The sequence below is a fragment of the Pelophylax lessonae genome, assembly GCF_965119305.1.
Source record: "Pelophylax lessonae genome assembly, chromosome: 9".
In the NCBI taxonomy this organism is placed as follows: domain Eukaryota; kingdom Metazoa; phylum Chordata; class Amphibia; order Anura; family Ranidae; genus Pelophylax; species Pelophylax lessonae.
The window spans coordinates 86124549-86141812 of NC_138776.1; the positions used below are offsets into that span (position 1 = coordinate 86124549).

General features: G+C 47.1%; 1 protein-coding gene across 1 annotated transcript in view; it reads right to left on the reverse strand.

The window, feature by feature from the left end:
- BTAF1 (B-TFIID TATA-box binding protein associated factor 1) overlaps positions 1-17264 on the reverse strand; it is a 251002-nt gene that overhangs the window by 105517 nt on the left and 128221 nt on the right. Inside the window, exons 20-21 of the mRNA XM_082268123.1 lie at positions 10650-11076; positions 8815-9005 (exon numbers count right to left, since the gene is read on the reverse strand). Coding sequence (XP_082124249.1) covers positions 8815-9005; positions 10650-11076 — 618 coding nt within the window. The remainder of the gene's footprint in view (positions 1-8814; positions 9006-10649; positions 11077-17264) is intronic.

The window sequence follows — 17264 nt, forward strand, 5'->3', positions numbered from 1 at the left end:
ACAAACTGATAGTGCTCCCCCGCCATTGCGAATCGGAGGTACCTCTGGTGACCTACGTAGATGGGGATGTGTAAATACGCGTCCGTGAGGTCGATGGAAGCCAGGAGATCTCCTGGACTCAGGGAGGCCACCACCGATCTGAGGGATTCCATGCGGAACTTTTGAACCCGCACGAAGCGGTTCAGAAACCTTAGGTCCAGAATTGAACGCACCTTGCCCTCCTTTCTTGGCACCATGAACAGATTCGAGTAAAAACCCCAAAACTTGTCCCGATGTGGCACCGGGACGATCACCCCCTGGGCGAGGAGATCCCGAACAATCTGGGGTCAAATGAAGATTTGAGGGAAAAAAATCTGTCTGCTGGGCGTGATCGAAATTCGATCTTGTACCCTGACCGAATTAGTTCCTGAACCCATCTGTCCAGAATCTTGGCCAGCCAAGGTTCGGGAAAACAGCGCAGACGTTCCCCTACCCCTGAAACGGGTGAGGGCGCCCCTTCGGGTCGAGGCGGACTGGGCCGCCGTGCCAGTGTGGGCGGCTTTGGACTTGCCCGCCCAAGGCTTCTTCTGGCCACTAGAGGCCTTGAAGGATTTGCCCTTGTCTTGTGCCTTGAAGGCACGAAAGGACCCCTGGTTAGGTTTAAAGGAAGGGCCCCGCTTACCGCGGAAAGACTTGCCCCTGTACACTTGGGGCAGCAGTGTGCTTTTACCCCCAGTGACCCCCTTCACCAATTCGTCCAGGGAGTCCCCAAAAAGGCGATTCCCTGCATTAGGGATGTCCGACACCGTCTTCTTGGAAGACTGGTCGGCCGACCAGCTTTTCAACCACACGATGCGACGGAACTGCGACTGCAGATAAGCGTGAGACGAAAGGGGCCTCATCCAAGGCTGCATCACAGGTATAAAAAACAGCCTGAATAATTTGGTCCACCATCTCCAGAGTAGCAGGAGGGGCGGAAACAGCCACAAGGGTGCGTGTTAGCACCTTAGTCCACTCCACCACAGCCTGAGAGACCATGACTGAGGCGAACACGGGTTTCATCAAGGAACCTGCCACCAGATAGGAGTGGCGGGTAAGAGACTCCACCCGCCGGGTCCTTAAAAACCGCGGGCATCAGAGTGGCTTTATTTACCTGGACACTGTGGTCCACCTTAGGGGCCACAGTCCAGCGCGAATCCACCGGAGACGCAAAGGGATAACGGTACTGAAACTGCTTAGGCACCACAAAATTGCGCTTTAAATTGCGCCATTGTTCGTTCACCGTTTCGTGAAACTCAGCGGGACAGGGAAACACCTGAACCGACTTCTGGGTTTTGCGGGTCCCAAAGGAAGACCGCTTACCCGGCAGGTGGGGCTCATCTTCTAAATGTAGAATGTCTTTAACAGAGCTAATAAGCGCAGACATTGCAGCGCATTCTCTGGCCGACCCGGAGGGGAATTCCTCCACCTCCTCCCCCCCATCCGACTGAGGACTGAGACCCCTCAGGGGGGTACACTGTCCGTGGCAATCAGAAGATTGAGAAAGCCTGGGCCTCTTCTTAGAAGCCCGCTCAGACATCAACAGATCCACTTTGGATGCTAAAGTCGTAAGTGCAGCAGTAAGTGAGACTATTGCAGAGGATTCAGGATTACCTGAACCCTCCACCAGAGCTGGGGGGAATTTGCTATCCTGGGACTCAATTAGAAACACTTAGAGATTAAATGGCGCTGGCCCTTTAAATCGGCGATAGCGGCAGTTCCCACCGCAATGAGTGACTAGCCTGTGCTACTAAGCACTGAAAGATAACAACTGCCAGCAGAGATATAAACCAGAAAAAATAGCAATAAAGACCCCAGAAGTGTGTCTATACCATGGGTGTCCAACCTTTTGGCTTCTCTGGGCCGCATATTAAATATATACTATAGCTAAGGTATACAAGTAATAAAATGCTGCCGCGCCCTTACCGCGCCGCCCCCCCCCCCCACACACACTAATTTAACACAACTAGAGGATGATCAAATGATATGGCATCAGTATACAGAGGTTTAATTCTTCTGAGCGATAATAAAGGAACACTCTAACCATCATGACCACTTCAGTGATTTGAAGTGGTCATGGTGGTAGGAATCAGAAACACTGCACATGCTCACCTACCGTTAGTTGGAAGCTGCCGTGGCCGTGCCTCCGACCCGACTTCCTTCCTACCCATTAACAAAAGAATTGTCAGGGGGCAGTGGGCTGCATTGCCTGAGATTCCGGGCCGCAGGTTGGACATGCCTGGTCTATACTGTACCCACGCTGCCAGCTCGATCTGTGTGCTTGGAAAGAGGAAATGTCACGCCACTAGAGGCCGAACATAGGTCTGAGCCACAAGAAAATGGTTGCCAATGTAAGCCTAAGGGGGAGGCTCAGAGAAAATGTCCGCTGAGCACATGAGGAAACACATTGCCCACACTAAAGATGGCGCCCGAAAGGGCGCCAAAGCATTACAGAAAATGGCTGCTGCTCTCACAATGAGGCCAAACAGCCTGCCCACACATGAAATGGCGGCCCCGTGGTCTTACACCGATGCGGCCCCCACAAACATGTCTGTACTCCAAAATGTTGCACTAGCATCACAAGGGACTCCGGGACCCCCACACCGCGGCAGAAACGCTATAGCGCCTCCGCAGGGACCGTGAAGCGACACGCGGGAAACATACTCCTAACTAGGCAAAAGAAACTGAACTGGGAATGCTGCTAGCAGGGGGGTATTGGACCAGAGGGACAGCCCCCTGTAGGTGTGTCTATGCAAAGTTTTTGTGAATGTTTCCAACAAAATCTTCTGCCTAGCTTACTCCTGTGGATAAGACCAATACCCAGTAGTGAAGACTGAGTGGGTGGCAAGAGGACGTAAGAGAAAAGGTCGCTACAGGGATCTCCAGCACACAGCCCGTGATGGACAGTGTCACAGCTGTGCTTGTTCTCTGTGTAGTGTGAAAAGAGGGTGTCTTGCCTCAAATCAGGCCAGAGTTCTTCCTTCTGAGCTGTGAAGGGTGTTAACTGACAGACACCCCTGCTTTGTGCTGCTGACAGATTCTGTGTAAATTTTGTGTGTTTTAGAAGGCTGTACAGGACAGATGGCTGCAGATAAAGAAATACAACTTATGTAGGAGGATTTGTTTCATCTGTGTATTACCTAGTCACTTCACTGGTCATACTGTACATAGAGTTTTCAACCACTTTAGTTATTAACCACTTTACCGCTGAGTACCGTAGTACTACTGCGGCAAAGTGGCTCTTGTAGGTCTGACGACGTAGACCTACGTCCCCAGACTCCTCCCCCTGTAGGCGGCGCTCGCGCGCCGCCGGAGGCGCGCTCCCGCTGTTTTCATTCACAGCGGGAGTCGGGCCAGGGGAGGAGCAGCGGCGATTGCCGCTGCTCTGCCCCGATCGTCGGGGAATCCAGTTTGGAGATCCGCCCGCCTGTGTAAACAGAGCGGGCGGATCTCCTCAGTGACAGGGAGTGACAGATCGGACTGTTCAGCATAGCTGGACATCCGATCTGTCCTTGTCTCACACAGTCACCTCCTCCCCCCACACGTCAGTAAGCACCAGGCATACATTAACACCTCCCTCTCCAATAAAATTAACCCCTTCCCTGCCAGTGTCATTTTTACAGTAACAGTGCATATTTATAGCACTGATTACTGCAGTAATGTCACTGGTACCCCCAAAAGTGTCAAAAATGTCAGTCAAGGGTCCGATCTGTCCGCCGCAATGTCGCAGTCCCGCAAAAAAAAAAAATAAAAAAATCGCAGATCGCCGCCATTACTCGTTAAAAAAAAAAAAAAAAAAAAAAACACACCAAAAATGACAAATCTTTCCCTTAGTTAGTAAACGCAATAACTTTTGCGCAAACCAATCAAAATACGCTTATTGCGATTTTTTTTACCAAACATAGGTAGCAGAAAACAAATTGGCCAAAAATTTAAAAAAAAATTAGATTTTTACATCTTTTTTGGGGGGAATTTCATAAAAAAAAAATGTTAAAAATATTGTTATTTTTTCAAAACAAACGCTCTTTTTTTGTTTATAGCGCAAAAAGTAAAAATCGCACAGGTGATCAAATACCACCAAAAGAAAGCTCTGTTTGTGGGAAAAAAAGGACGTAAATTTCGTTTGGGTACGGCGTCACACGACCGCGCAATTGTCAGTTAAAGTCGCACAGTGCCGAATCGCAAAAAGTGGCCAAGACGTAAGACAGCAAAATGCTCTAGTGGTAAAGTGGTTAAAGAGAACATTTGTTAAAAACACTACACTGGATCCTGAAGAATTGGAGCCAATGACAAAATTACTATCAAGCTATCAAGCTGAAAATTGGGGAAAAAAGCCCAGCATCATAGTTACAGAGCTGTAATTCAAGGTTTTGTGAAAGCCAGCTGTGCAACACATGACCCTCCTATTTTCAATTGTACAAGTAGTTTAAGTAAAATGCATCAAATACTTAATGTTGTCTGAAGTACGCAACACTCGTTTTCTCACACTAAGTGGTTTTGTCACTTGGAAGAATTGCAAGACATACTGTATTGTGGGACTTTCCTTTTTCTAGAATCCAGACAATAATAATGAATTAAGGTTAAGGATTTGAGCACAACTAGCGCCTCTCCCTTCACCCCAATGCCCTCCGTCATTCCGAGCTCTCCTTGACACAAAGATAAATATGGTTGTCCATAATGGAAAATGAACAGCAGCAGGAAGACAAACTTCCCACACTTTCTAGTGCTATAGAAAATAAATCTCTGCTAGATCATGAAGCTGCGAAAGGTCAAATTAGAGGATGGTCTTTTATCCAGACCATTTTTTGTTTTTTTTTGTTTTTTTATTTAAAAAAAAAAAAAAAAAGGATTCTGGCTCCTGCATCTACATTTCTCTAAATAGGACCATTTACATGTAAATTGAAAATTCTGCACCACAGCTATAAGTCACAAGGGAATTGGGAGACCGGGGAAAACCCAAACAACCTGGAACATATGATGCAACAGCAAGCTGGGCATTACATTTGCACTGTGCCCATTTGGAGGACAACCTTGCAACATTTTGCTGTATGAAAGCACAACTTTTCAAATACATTAGGAAAGACAGGCTTCAGACACTTAACTGATAATGATTAATGTATGGTGTTTTGTGGATTACAAACAAGCAATAAAACTAAAATGCAGAGAAAGGAATCATTTTAGTAATTTCCATAAAATACTTACATGGGAGGCCACTGAGGGACACAGTTTTAAAAATGAAGTTCATAAAGCATATACAGTAGATGAATATATATTTTTATTCCACCCCCCAACATGCTAAATAAAATGTAAATTAATCCTTTTTAATACAGATTTTGTTTTCGACCCAGTGATATCACTGAATATCCGTTCTTATCTACGCTTTATGAGAACACCACGGCACCCTGTTTAAATGCCAATGTGGAGGAATTATGCATTAATTAAGCGGTTTCAGTACAAGAGAAGCATGTACAGCTGTGCAAGACTAAAGGTTCGATTAGAGTTCAACTTTAAGTTTTAGTAGGCTGTTTACAGGAGGATTGGGTATGAGCGGTACTACTGCTTACAGGAGGAAGAAAAGCTTCCAAGTAAGATTGTTGCTTAACTGAGGTGATAGCAACAAGGAAAAGGGGATGAACCTGAACAGAGGGGTGTCTGATAGTACTTCAGAAGCTCCCTTTTGAACACATCCCTGCCCTGATTATCATAGGGATAACACTAAGATGCCCCCGTCCCTGAGAACCAGGGCTTCAACAACCATGCCATTAAAGCCAGCGACTGATAAAGCAGGGTGGTAAATGAGGAATTAGGATAGAAGTTCTAGACAAGGGGATATTTAACCACCTCAATACTGGGCACTAAAACCCCCTTCCTTCCCAGACCAATTTTCAGCTTTTAGCGCTGTTGCAATTTGAATGACAATTGCGCGGTCATGCAACACTGTACCTAAACCAAATTTGTGTCATTTTTCCCCACAAATAGAGCTTTCTTTTGGTGGTATTTGATCACCGTCAGGTTTTTTCTTTTTTGGTGCACAAATAAAAAAAGACTGAAAAGTTTGAAAAAAAAAAAAAAAAAAAGTTTTGTTTAGGTTATAAAATTTTGTAAATAGATATGTTTTTTCCTGCACTGATGATGCCGCACTGACAGGCACTGATGAGGAGGCACTGATGGGGTGGCACTGATATGCAGCACTGATGGGCACTGATCGGTAGCACTGATATGCAGCACTGATGGGCACTATAGATAGCACTGATAGGCAGCACTGATGGGCACTGATTGGCGGCACTGTTGGGCGGCAATGATCGGCACTGATGGGCGGGACTGATAGGCAGCACTGGTGGGCAATAATGGGCACTGGTGGGCGGCACTGATAGATGGCAATAACGTCACTGGTGGGCAGCACTGATAGATGGCATTGGTGGGCAACACTGATAGGGAGGGCACTGGGGGGCTCTCTGAGCCCTGTTTGCCATCCCTGGTGGCCATAGTGGGCACCCCTGGTGGATCTAGTGGCACCCCCTCCCCCCAGGGCTGCACTGGTAATCATCTGATTACCAGCACAGACCCCCCCTGTGATCAGTGAGTTATTAGAAATACTCACTGATCACCCCGGCTGCAGAATCGATCCTCTGATCTTCTCCTCACTGACAAGATCTGTCAGGAGGAGAAGAGATCGAAGCCGTTACAACGGCTCTATTTACATTACATGACGGCTGTGATTGGACACAGCCGTCATGTGATCAGGAGGGCCAATCACAGGGCCCTCCTGCCGAATGATGTTGCTCTGTGTCCGAGGGAGACAGGCACATCGAGATCGCGCCGCTGCGCGTGCCCGCGGCAGCGCAATCTCTCTCCTTCTGAAGGACGTTCCGGAACGTCCATTCAGAAGGACGAGACTCCCGCCCGGCCGTATATGTACTATGGCCCGGGTGGGAGGTAGGTAATTAAAGTTAAAGGGGGACTGGTCAGTAAAGTTTTCTTCCACCAGAGATCTGAACCTCATGTTTGTGCAATGACTCCGAACCTTCACATTACAGCACCCCCCTCGCCCCTTTATTAGGGTTTGCAATCCTCCACCACATCACAAGCCCCTCCTCCTCCCTTAAATCCCCCCCCCCCCAGAGAGACATGGGAGGGGGCACACAGGCTGCTTAATGGCACTACCATGGTAGTACAGATAGGAATATCACTAAGGGTCTTGGACAGAATGACAAATAGCCTATAGCAGCCATATATTGAGGTGGTGAGATTCCACAGACCACCATGTCCCCTGGACCGACAGACTGCCCAGGACAGTATAACTCAAAAGGTTAGGACTTCATTTGTCCAACTGTCTAAAAGAACGCAAGCAGGTTGAGAGGTACGTTTATACAACATATAACAATCTGTTTTATTAAACCTAATTTTCTAGGCCATTTTTTCAACTATAAACATGTAGAGGGGCAGCCATATTTGCTCATCACACACTTAAATACTGCTTTCAGCCACACCAGGTTTTTACTTTATTGTTCCTTCAAACAGTGCATGTCTGAGTTTACAGAATTACATCTATGGAGCACATGGGGGAAGGCTGGCAGCTAGAAAAAAAATTGGACATACGTGGGGGCCACAGATTATAAGATTAATATTTTGCAAAAAAAAAAGTTAGAAAGTACACAGCTTAGATAAATTAGTCATGATTCATTGGCAATAGTAGGTCTTCAAGCATTTACTCAAGACACCTGCAACTTTAATGTTGACACTTCCACCTAGCAGCACCAAGGTAATTGGTTCGATTTAAAAAAAAAATGACGCTACCTGCATGGATGTTCTCCCTGTGCCTGCGTGGGTTTCCTCCAGGTATTCTGTTTTCCGTCTACACTCCAAAGACATGCTGGCAGGTTAATTGGCTCCTGTCTAAACTGGCCCTAGTATGTGTATGTATGAATTTGAGTTAGGGACCCTCGATTGTAAGCTCCTTAAGGGCAGGGACTGTGGTGATTGTACAATATATTTATACGTAAAAGTGCCGTGTAAACTGACACTATAGAAGTACCAGTAAGGCCTCATGCACACTGGACGTTATAAAAAAGCCAGTAGCTTTGTAGTGAGTTTTTCAGCGTTTTTTTAGCTTTTTTAGCTAAAAATCACCTCTCTGCTATTTTAGTAACTCAGACTTTCCCACAATGCAATGCTTGCCAGAATGGCATTGCATGGGTGTTCAAACCCATGCAATAAGATTTAGGTGCGGGGGAAAAAAGGGTCCTACAACATTTGGTGCAAATGTGATGCAGATTTGAGCCATACAAAATATATGTCTCAAATCGCATCGCACAGACATCACAAGTGATGTGCACAGGAATGCGGTGCGTATTTAGTGCAAAACACATGCAGTGTTCAGCATGTACCAGTGTGAACCCAGGCTATGTTCCATGAATGACACCTCGAAACAGAACCCAGGCTTTAAAAAAAGCAATGGAATAAAAAAACGTCAAGAAAACGCCAGTTAGCAGCGTTTTTTTGGCGTTTGACGTTCAAGCGTTTTTACAGCTGAAAAACAGCACTCAAAACCCACTAGTTTTTGATTCTTTTTACAGCCAGAAACTGTTCCTGCCTAAAAATGCTGAAAACAGCCTGTGTGTGCATGGACATGAAGAATACCAAGCTTGTGAGTTTACTGGCTCCAGAAAAAAACATCTGATGCCAAAAACAGCATCTGTAAAAACGTCCAGTGTGCATGAGGCCTTATAGGTAAATATTCAAAGCAAGCAAGGCAACTTGTGAAGCCAGTATCCATCGCCACTGCAAACTATGTACCTCATCAGAATCTGAAGCCCCATGGCTACTGCTTCCTGCAGGCAACTCTGCCACCTGGGATCTCACTGCTTTGGGAGCTGGACCTCGTCTGCTTGTGATTGCAAAAGCAGCTTGCTGGTGTCTGAAGAGGGTAATTATGCCCCTGTGCTTCGTCACTGTATGGCAAGTCCCATCTTTTTCAGAATTTGATCCTTTGTGCAGAAATAAAGGGCATAGCAGAATGAAAAACACTGTACTATACAAAGGCTGTGCTTTATATACAATTATTATACAATACCACCAATGTATTCCATTATCACAAGCATTGCATACATTTACCACAGTATGGGCATTTATTTTGCAAGGGCATGTCATTTCAGTACATTTACAATTGTTACACATTTTCAAATACAAGTAAGCCTGTAAACTTTGAGGAATCTGGCATAAGCTGTAGCAAAATGTCATGCATGCCAAATCTACAATCTTCAAAATATACCAGTACCTGGTAACTGAAAATTTGTGCAAATTAAGTAACATAGTAGTGTATATAAATGCATACAAAAAGGTAGTTAAGTGGTTAGAATTTATGGATGTCCTTAGTGGTCCATCCAGGCTTTTTTGTACAAAGCAGTGAAAAGCAACATAATGATCAACTCATGAAGCACTCTGGTATAAGACTGCGTCTTTCACAGTGGGCTTTTAAACACGTTCCATATTGTGTAAACTACATGTTTTTCTGGTCTTGACTAAGACACCAATTTGTAAATACAGTATACTTTTAAATATTCATTTACAGACAACTTTAATATCTGAATGACACATTGACTTTAGAAAAGTGAATCTTTGGGCTATTTCAGAACTATATTACTGATGCCTATTTCTATGGCAAACCCCTTCTAACTACCATATCACTGTCCAATGAAACTGCCTTAGTAGCCAGTAAGGACACCCTCATTGGAAAGGAATTTTAAGTTGGTAGAGCTGAACCATCAAGCCAGGTCCCATTAAAAAGGTGAAACTAAAATCAGAGCAGGACATGGAAGCTTATCTGGCTAAAAACAAAAGCACAAAGCTTATGCTGTCTGGTTACAAACAGTTCAGACATAAAACCCTGACACATAAGAAAAACAAATCTTAAAAAGGAAAGACAGCACGCCAAAGAAAAAAAAAAAAAAAAAAGCTGGCAATTTTATCCAGACAACGTGAATAGTCCCTGAAATAACCTCCTCTCCTTGTCCAGATGAATAAAGTTACCAGCATTTGAATTTTCTTAGTGCAGCTGGTCTCTTTCTTTGGATTTGTGCAGTCTGTGTGGCATAGGATGAGCCCCTGCTGGCATTTAGCACCCTGTCTTCCATGAGGGTGACCCAAATCAGGGTTTAAGTATAGTCCCATGTTTTTTACATAAATATAAATGAGATGGCAGGAGCTGATCTGTCACACTGCACCTTCTCCACCTATCCGCATGCTTCTTGTTAGGACATGAGCTTCTCTCTCCCCTTAGTCAAAGCACCAATACATTGTGCTTTAAATATGCCTAGAGATTAGCTTTAGGTTGGTTATAGGTCTGCTACAGAATTGGAAGCTCTTGCAGGCAGGAGTTCATTACCCTTTTGCTTTGCGATTATATTGCTCAGCAATCTGTAGAACAATTGTTGGTGCTACACCTATAAAGAGTTATAATAAATAACCTTAATTTAAATGACTGCTTGTAATACAGACCATTACTTTCTGGAGTAGAGAAAACAAAGCACGCAAACAAGTTACTCAGATGCTGGAACTAAAAAAACAAAATAAAAAGGAAAAAAATAAATAATAGGCATTCTGGTAAGAGTTAGCAAATTCTATAGGTGTACCTTTTGAGTTGTCGTTGTGGTTTATGACTGGGGCCGGACAACTAACAGAAGGGGTGATACTGGAATCCACACACACAGAGCTGCAAAGATTTTTCAATATTTTGGGGTTTGGACAAGGAGTCCTTGATATGCATTGTTGTAAGAGTTTAGCAATACACAAGGCTGCATAGTTTTGCACCGCTGTGTTTTCTTCCTTTTTCACAGCCTCCATTAATGGTTTAATTATAGGATTGAGCTTCTCAGGCAGCTGCATGAGGTTGATGATAGCACATGCCGCAAACATGTGTACTCTCAGCTGTAGCACCTGCCATTCCTGGTTGGTTTCCACCACAGTCATTTGAACTTGCTGTCTTTTTGCATCCAAGATCTGGAAAGCCTTTGGGTCCTCTCTCAGAAAGGCTGTTGCTTCATTGAACAGTGTAGTGACCTAAGAACAAGTAAAATGGTTACAAGCAGTTTAAAAGAGGAAACAGTCTGTGTAAAAGTCAGGCGTACATCTGCATTATGTCCAAGGCTGCCTAGATTTAACTTTGCACTTACCTGTTCAGATGAGTGGTTTAGCTAGAGGTCTTTATAACCTCAAAAGGAGTTGTAAAGTCAGAAGGTTTTTTTATCTTAATGCATTCTATGCGTTAAGAAAAAAAAACCTGTGTGCAGCAGCCCCTCGACCCCCAACACTTACCTGAGGTCCCTCTCTGTCCAGCAATGTCCATGAGTAGCTCAGCCGTCCGAGATCCTCCCTCCTGATTGGCTGAGACACAGCCATTGGCTGCCACTGCTATCAAAGTCAGCTAGCCAACCAGGAGAAAGAGGGGGTGGGGGTCGGGCTCCATGTTTGAATGGACACTGACTCAATGACAATGGAGCTGTGACTCAGCTTAGGTGCCCCCACAGTTAGCTGAACAGATGGGAGGGGCCAGGAGCACAGAACAGGAACCCGAGAAGGAAGATCTAGGCTGCTTTGTGCAATTCCACTGCAACAGAGCAAGTATGTATAACAGGTTTGTAATTTTTAGAGGGAAAAAATAAAAAACTGCATTTTTGTAAGAACTTACCGTAAAATCCTTTTCTCTGAAGTTCCACAGGCGCAGCTCTGCTTAATCATAGACTATAGGGTTATGCTCCTCCCACTAAGGATAGGCACTAGGCAAAAAAAAAAAAAAAAACTTGTCCACGCCTATGAATTGAAGTATTTATTGCGTGATCTTGCGAGATTTGCACTATACATACTTTGCACTTAAATATATATATATATATATATATATTAATGAGCAGCGCTGCAATACCGGGTTCACACTGTACCACCGTCTGTTTGCTCCATCTGAAAATGATTGCAGCAGACGCAGCCAGTCCCTTACGAGGTCCATCCGTAAGGACAAAAAGTGTCAGATTTTCTGAAGGACGCAGTGGTCTAAGTAAACCCAGATAACCCAGACCACATCCTAAGAATGTAAGGCATACTCCTTGGCATCCGTGGTTACAACCAACCAGAACAACAGAAGGAAGGACTTGCAGTGGCATAGTGCTGGAGACTGCATCCACCACAAGAACAAAGCAGACTTGGTGTTGAGGCTCAACCGAATCAAGGAGTCCAAGGACTTTGAGATCTAGGATGGGGAGCACCTTGCCTTCTTTTCTGGGCACGGTGAACAGGTTTGAATAAAACCCTTGAAAGCGTTCCTCAGCTGGAACCGGCACAATCACCCCTTGCGACAGCAGGTCGTGTACTGCTCCCTCTCAAATCCCTTAACCTGGCTGGGGACAATAGAAGATTGGACGCAAAGAACCTGTCTCGTGGACAAGACCAGAATTAGTTTTTGTATCTGAAACAGATCAGTTTGTGAACCCATTTGTCCTGAATCAAGGTCCAGGGTTCCCGGAAGAATCGAAGACGTCCTCCCACCCCAGACTCGGGTGAGGGTGCCCCTTCATGCAGACGAGGGCTTGTCTGCGGGTCCAGATTTGCCGTCCTGGACTTACCAGACCATGGCTTCTTGGACCCTCCCAAAGATCTAAACGGTTTACCTATGACCCTGAGGCACAAAAAATAAGTTTATGAGCAGTAAAGGAAGGCCCCCGCCTAGGGCACAGCGCCTTGCCTTTAGAGGATTGGGGAAGATTAGTGCTCTTCTTACCCCCCGTGATACCTTTGATCAACTCATCCAGAGAGGCTCCAAATATCTTCTCCCCTGTAAAAGGGAGATCGCAAAAGCTTTTTTAGAAGCCTGGTCAGCTGACCCGACCAGCGTTTCAGCCATATCAGGCGTCTAATAGAAACCCCCACTGTTGATGTTCTGGCCATCAATAAGGCCAAGTCCAGGGACAGATCACACATGAACACTAGGGCTTGGACCAACTGGTCTAAAAGTTCCAGAACTGCAGGGGGAGGCTGTGTCATTTCCAAGTTACTCTTCAGCAACTTCACCCATTCAGTAGCAGTCTGTGCTAGGAGAACGTTCACAAAGTTAGCTTTTAACATGTGACCCGTTACCACATGCACATGGTGTGATAAGGATTCCACCTGTCTATCCACAGGATCTGAAAAACAGAATTTTTGTAAAATCTTACCGTAAATTCCTTTCCTGGCAGTCGCCACCCACTCATACAGTCTTCACTTATGGGTATTATACAAACAATTTGCATAGACACACCTGTAGGGGGCTGTCCAACTGGTCCAATACCCCCCTGCTATCAGCATTCCCAACTCAGTTTGGTAGCAAGCAGTAAATAGTCCAAAAAACCCACAAAAGAGGAAAAGAGGGGCGGGGGTGGCGACTGTCAGAGGACTCAGAGAAAGGAATTTTACGGTAAGATTTTACAAAAAATTCAGTTTTCTCTTACGTCCTCTGACAGTCGCCACCCACTCATACAGTCTTCACTTGTGGGATGTCCTAAAGTAGTGTAGACATGAGGGGTGGGAAGAGCATCCGTCACAAAGGCAACGCAGCACCGAGGTCAGAGAAAGGAACCTTATCTGAACCAGAAAGGCGAAAACGCTGGGTAACAAAAAAGCTCAACAGAAGCAACAAACCCAGGAAAGAAAATTAACAAAGGGGAAAACAAACCCCAACAGACAGGGACAGACTAACGCCATGTCCCCCTCAAGGCACTGCCGCGCACAGGAATTTGTGGCCAAAGGAGGCATCTGCCGATGCCAAAACGTCAAGTTTGTAAAATTTGGAAAAAGTGTGCACGGACGACCAAGTCGCTGCCTTGCACACCTGGGCCACCGAAGCTTGATGCCGGAAGGCCCATGACGCACTCACCCCTCTGGTTGAATGCGCCTTGACAGGGAAGGGCGGTACCCATTCCCTAATCGAATAGGCCTGTACAATAGTCTGTCTGATCCATTTTGAAATGGTTGCCGCAGACGCAGCCATACCCTTCCGAGGGCCCTCTGGAAGGACAAAAAGAGAATCCGACTTTCTGAAGGAGTCAGACGACAAGTACACCCTGATCGCCCGGACTACATCCAAGGAAAAATTGGTGAGGTCGCAAGACCACCTTATCCCTATGAACAACCAGGTAAGGAGAGCGGCAAGACAGGGCCGCCAACTCCCGACACTCTGCGGGCAGATGTGATCGCCACCAGAAAGGCAACCTTCCGTGACAGCACAGGCAGAGGAATTTCCCTGATGTTCTCAAAAGGAGGACGTTGCAAAACGGACAGGACCAAATTCAAGTCCCAAGGAGGTAAAGGCGCTCTCCTAGGAGGAGCCAAATGACGCACCCCTTGAATAAAGGTGCGTATCAAAGAGTTTGACGCGAAGGGGAGCTGGAAAAGGATTGCCAGTGCAGACAACTAACCTTTAATCGTGGTCAGCGCAAGACGCTGGTCCACACCAGACTGCAGGAAGGCCAACACCCTTGCCACCGAAAGGAGCTAGGATGGAAGCCCCTTGATTCACACCAGGCAAAATAAGCCTTCCAAGTACGGTAATAGATCTTACCGGACGAGGCCTTCCTAGCCTTGAGCAGGGTAGGAATGACCGCCAACGACAGACCCCGATCTCTCAGGACATGGCTTTCAACAGCCACGCCGTTAAAGCCAGCGACTGTAAAGCAGGATGGAAGATAGGCCCCTGAGACAGTAGATAGTCTCGTAACGGGAGCCGCCAGGGAGTCTCGACGACCAGTTGTATGATGTCCGCGTACCAAAACCGGCACGGCCAGTCCAGAGCCACCAGAATCACCAACTTCGGTTCCAAGACCAACCTGCGAAGGAACCTTGACAACAACTGAATCGGGGGGGGAAGGCATAAATCAGTCGATACCGATTCCAAGGCACCACCAGCGCATCCGAGGCGTCTGCAGTTCCAAGATGTTTATTGGCAGGGAGGATTCCTCCTCCGACCAAGTGCCCTGGGCAGACAGAGTGCCCAGTACGCCACCCCAGCCCGACGGGCTGGCGTCCGTGGTGATCACTGTCCACAACAACGGCCGGAAGGATTTTCCCTCCGTCAGAGCCGGAGACTGGAGCCACCACAGAAGAATCCCTCTGACTTGGTGACTCAAAGATATCCTCCTTTCCGATGAATGAGGATGCCTGTCCCATCTGGCCAGGATCTCCGCTTGAAGAGATCGTGTGTGGAACTGTGCAAATGGTATTGCCTCAAAGGCTGACACCATCAACCCCAGGGACCGCATGCAGGTCCTGAGCGATGAGGAGTCGTTGTCCCTGAGGGACCTGACCTCGTTCTGTAGAGTCTGGAGCTTGTCCTCCGGCAGAAAGACTTTTGCTTGGGCGGAATCCAGGACAATCCCCAAGTAAGGGAGGCGAACAGAAGGGGACAAAGTCGACTTTTGAAAGTTGATGGTCCACCCGAACTCCTGAAGCGTCTGAACCGTGGTTGACAGATCGCCCAACAGACTCGGGCTGGAACTCTATCTTAACAGGAGATCGTCCAAGTATCCCAAGATTGCAATTCCCTGCGCCCACAACAGGGCCAGAACAGGAGCCAACACTTTGGGAAACACCTTTGGAGCAGAAGCGAGACCGAAAGGTAAAGCCACAAACTGATAGTGTTCCTCCGCGATTGCGAATCGGAGGTACCTCTGAAGGCCCTCGAATATGGGGATGTGCAAATACGCATCCTTGAGGTCAATTGAAGCCAGGAAATCTCCCGGGCTCAGGGAGGCTACCACTGAACGGAGGGATTCCATATGGAACTTTTGAACCCGCACGAAGAGGTTCAGAGCCTTCAAGTCCAGAATCAGACGTACCTTGCCCTCCTTTCTGGGCACTGAACAGATTCGAGTAAAAACCCCGAAATCTGTCCCGATGCGGCACCGGGACAATCACCCCCTGGGTGAGGAGATCCTGAACCGCTCGTTGAAGACCTTGTAAATGATCTGGGGTTAAATGAAAATTTGAGGGCAAGAACCTGTCTGCTGGACGCGATAGGGATTCGATCTTGTATCCTGATCAAATGATTTCCCGAACCCACCTGTCCTGAATCCGGAACAGCCAAGGTTTGGGAAAACCGCGCAGACATCCCCCCACCCCTGGAACAGGTGAGGGCGCCCCTTCAGGTCAAGGCGGACTGGGCCGCCGTGCCAGCGTGGGCGGCTTTGGACTTGCCCGCCCAAGGCTTCTTCTGGCCACCATGACCCTTGAAGGATTTGCCCTTGTCCTGTGCCTTGAAGGCACGAAAGGACCCCTTATTGGGTTTAAAGGAAGGGCCCCGCTTACAGCGGAAAAACTTACCCTTGGGAGCTTGGGGCAGCAGAGTGCTTTTGCCCCCAGTGACCCCCTTAACCAATTCGTCTAGGAGTAACAAAAAAGGCGATTCCCCGCATAAGGGATGTCAGATACCGTCTTCCTGGAAGTCTGGTCAACCGACCAGCTCTTTAGCCATACCATACGACGGATTACACTGCGACAGCAGATAGTCGTGAGACTAAAAGGGACCTCATCCAAGGCCGCATCACACAGGTATAGAACAGCCTGAATAATCTGGTCCACCATCTCCAAAGTAGCAGGTGGGGCGGAATCAGCCACAAGGATGTGTCTGAGCACCTTGGGTCCATTCTACCACAGCCTGAGAGACCATTACAGAGGCGAAAACAGGTTTCATCAAAGAACCCGCCATCATATAGGAGTGGCGAGTAAGAGATTCCACCCGCCTATATGTAGGGTCCCTAAACACCGGAGAATCCTCCGCGGGCATAAGAGTGGCCTTGTTCAACCTGGACACCGTGTGATCCACCTTAGGGGCCACGGTCCAGCACAAATCCGTTGGGAGACGCAAAGGGATAACGGTACTGAAACCACTTTGGCACCACAAAATTGCGCTTCAAATTGCACCATTGTTCGTTCGCCGTTTCGTGAAACACAGCGGGACAAGGAAACACTTGTGCCGCTTTCTGGGTTCTGTGGGTCCCAAAAGAAGACCGCTTACCCGGCGGGTGGGGCTCATCCTCCAAATGTAGTGCATCCTTAACAGAACTAATAAGCTCAGACATAGCTGCGCATTCTCTGGCCGTCCGGGGGGGGGGGGGGGGGGGATCATCCCCCTCCTCATCCTCCGCCTCCCCTTCCGACAGAGGACTGAGACCCTTCAGGGGGTACGCTGTCCATGGCAACCATATCAGACTCCGAATCAGAAGAGTGAG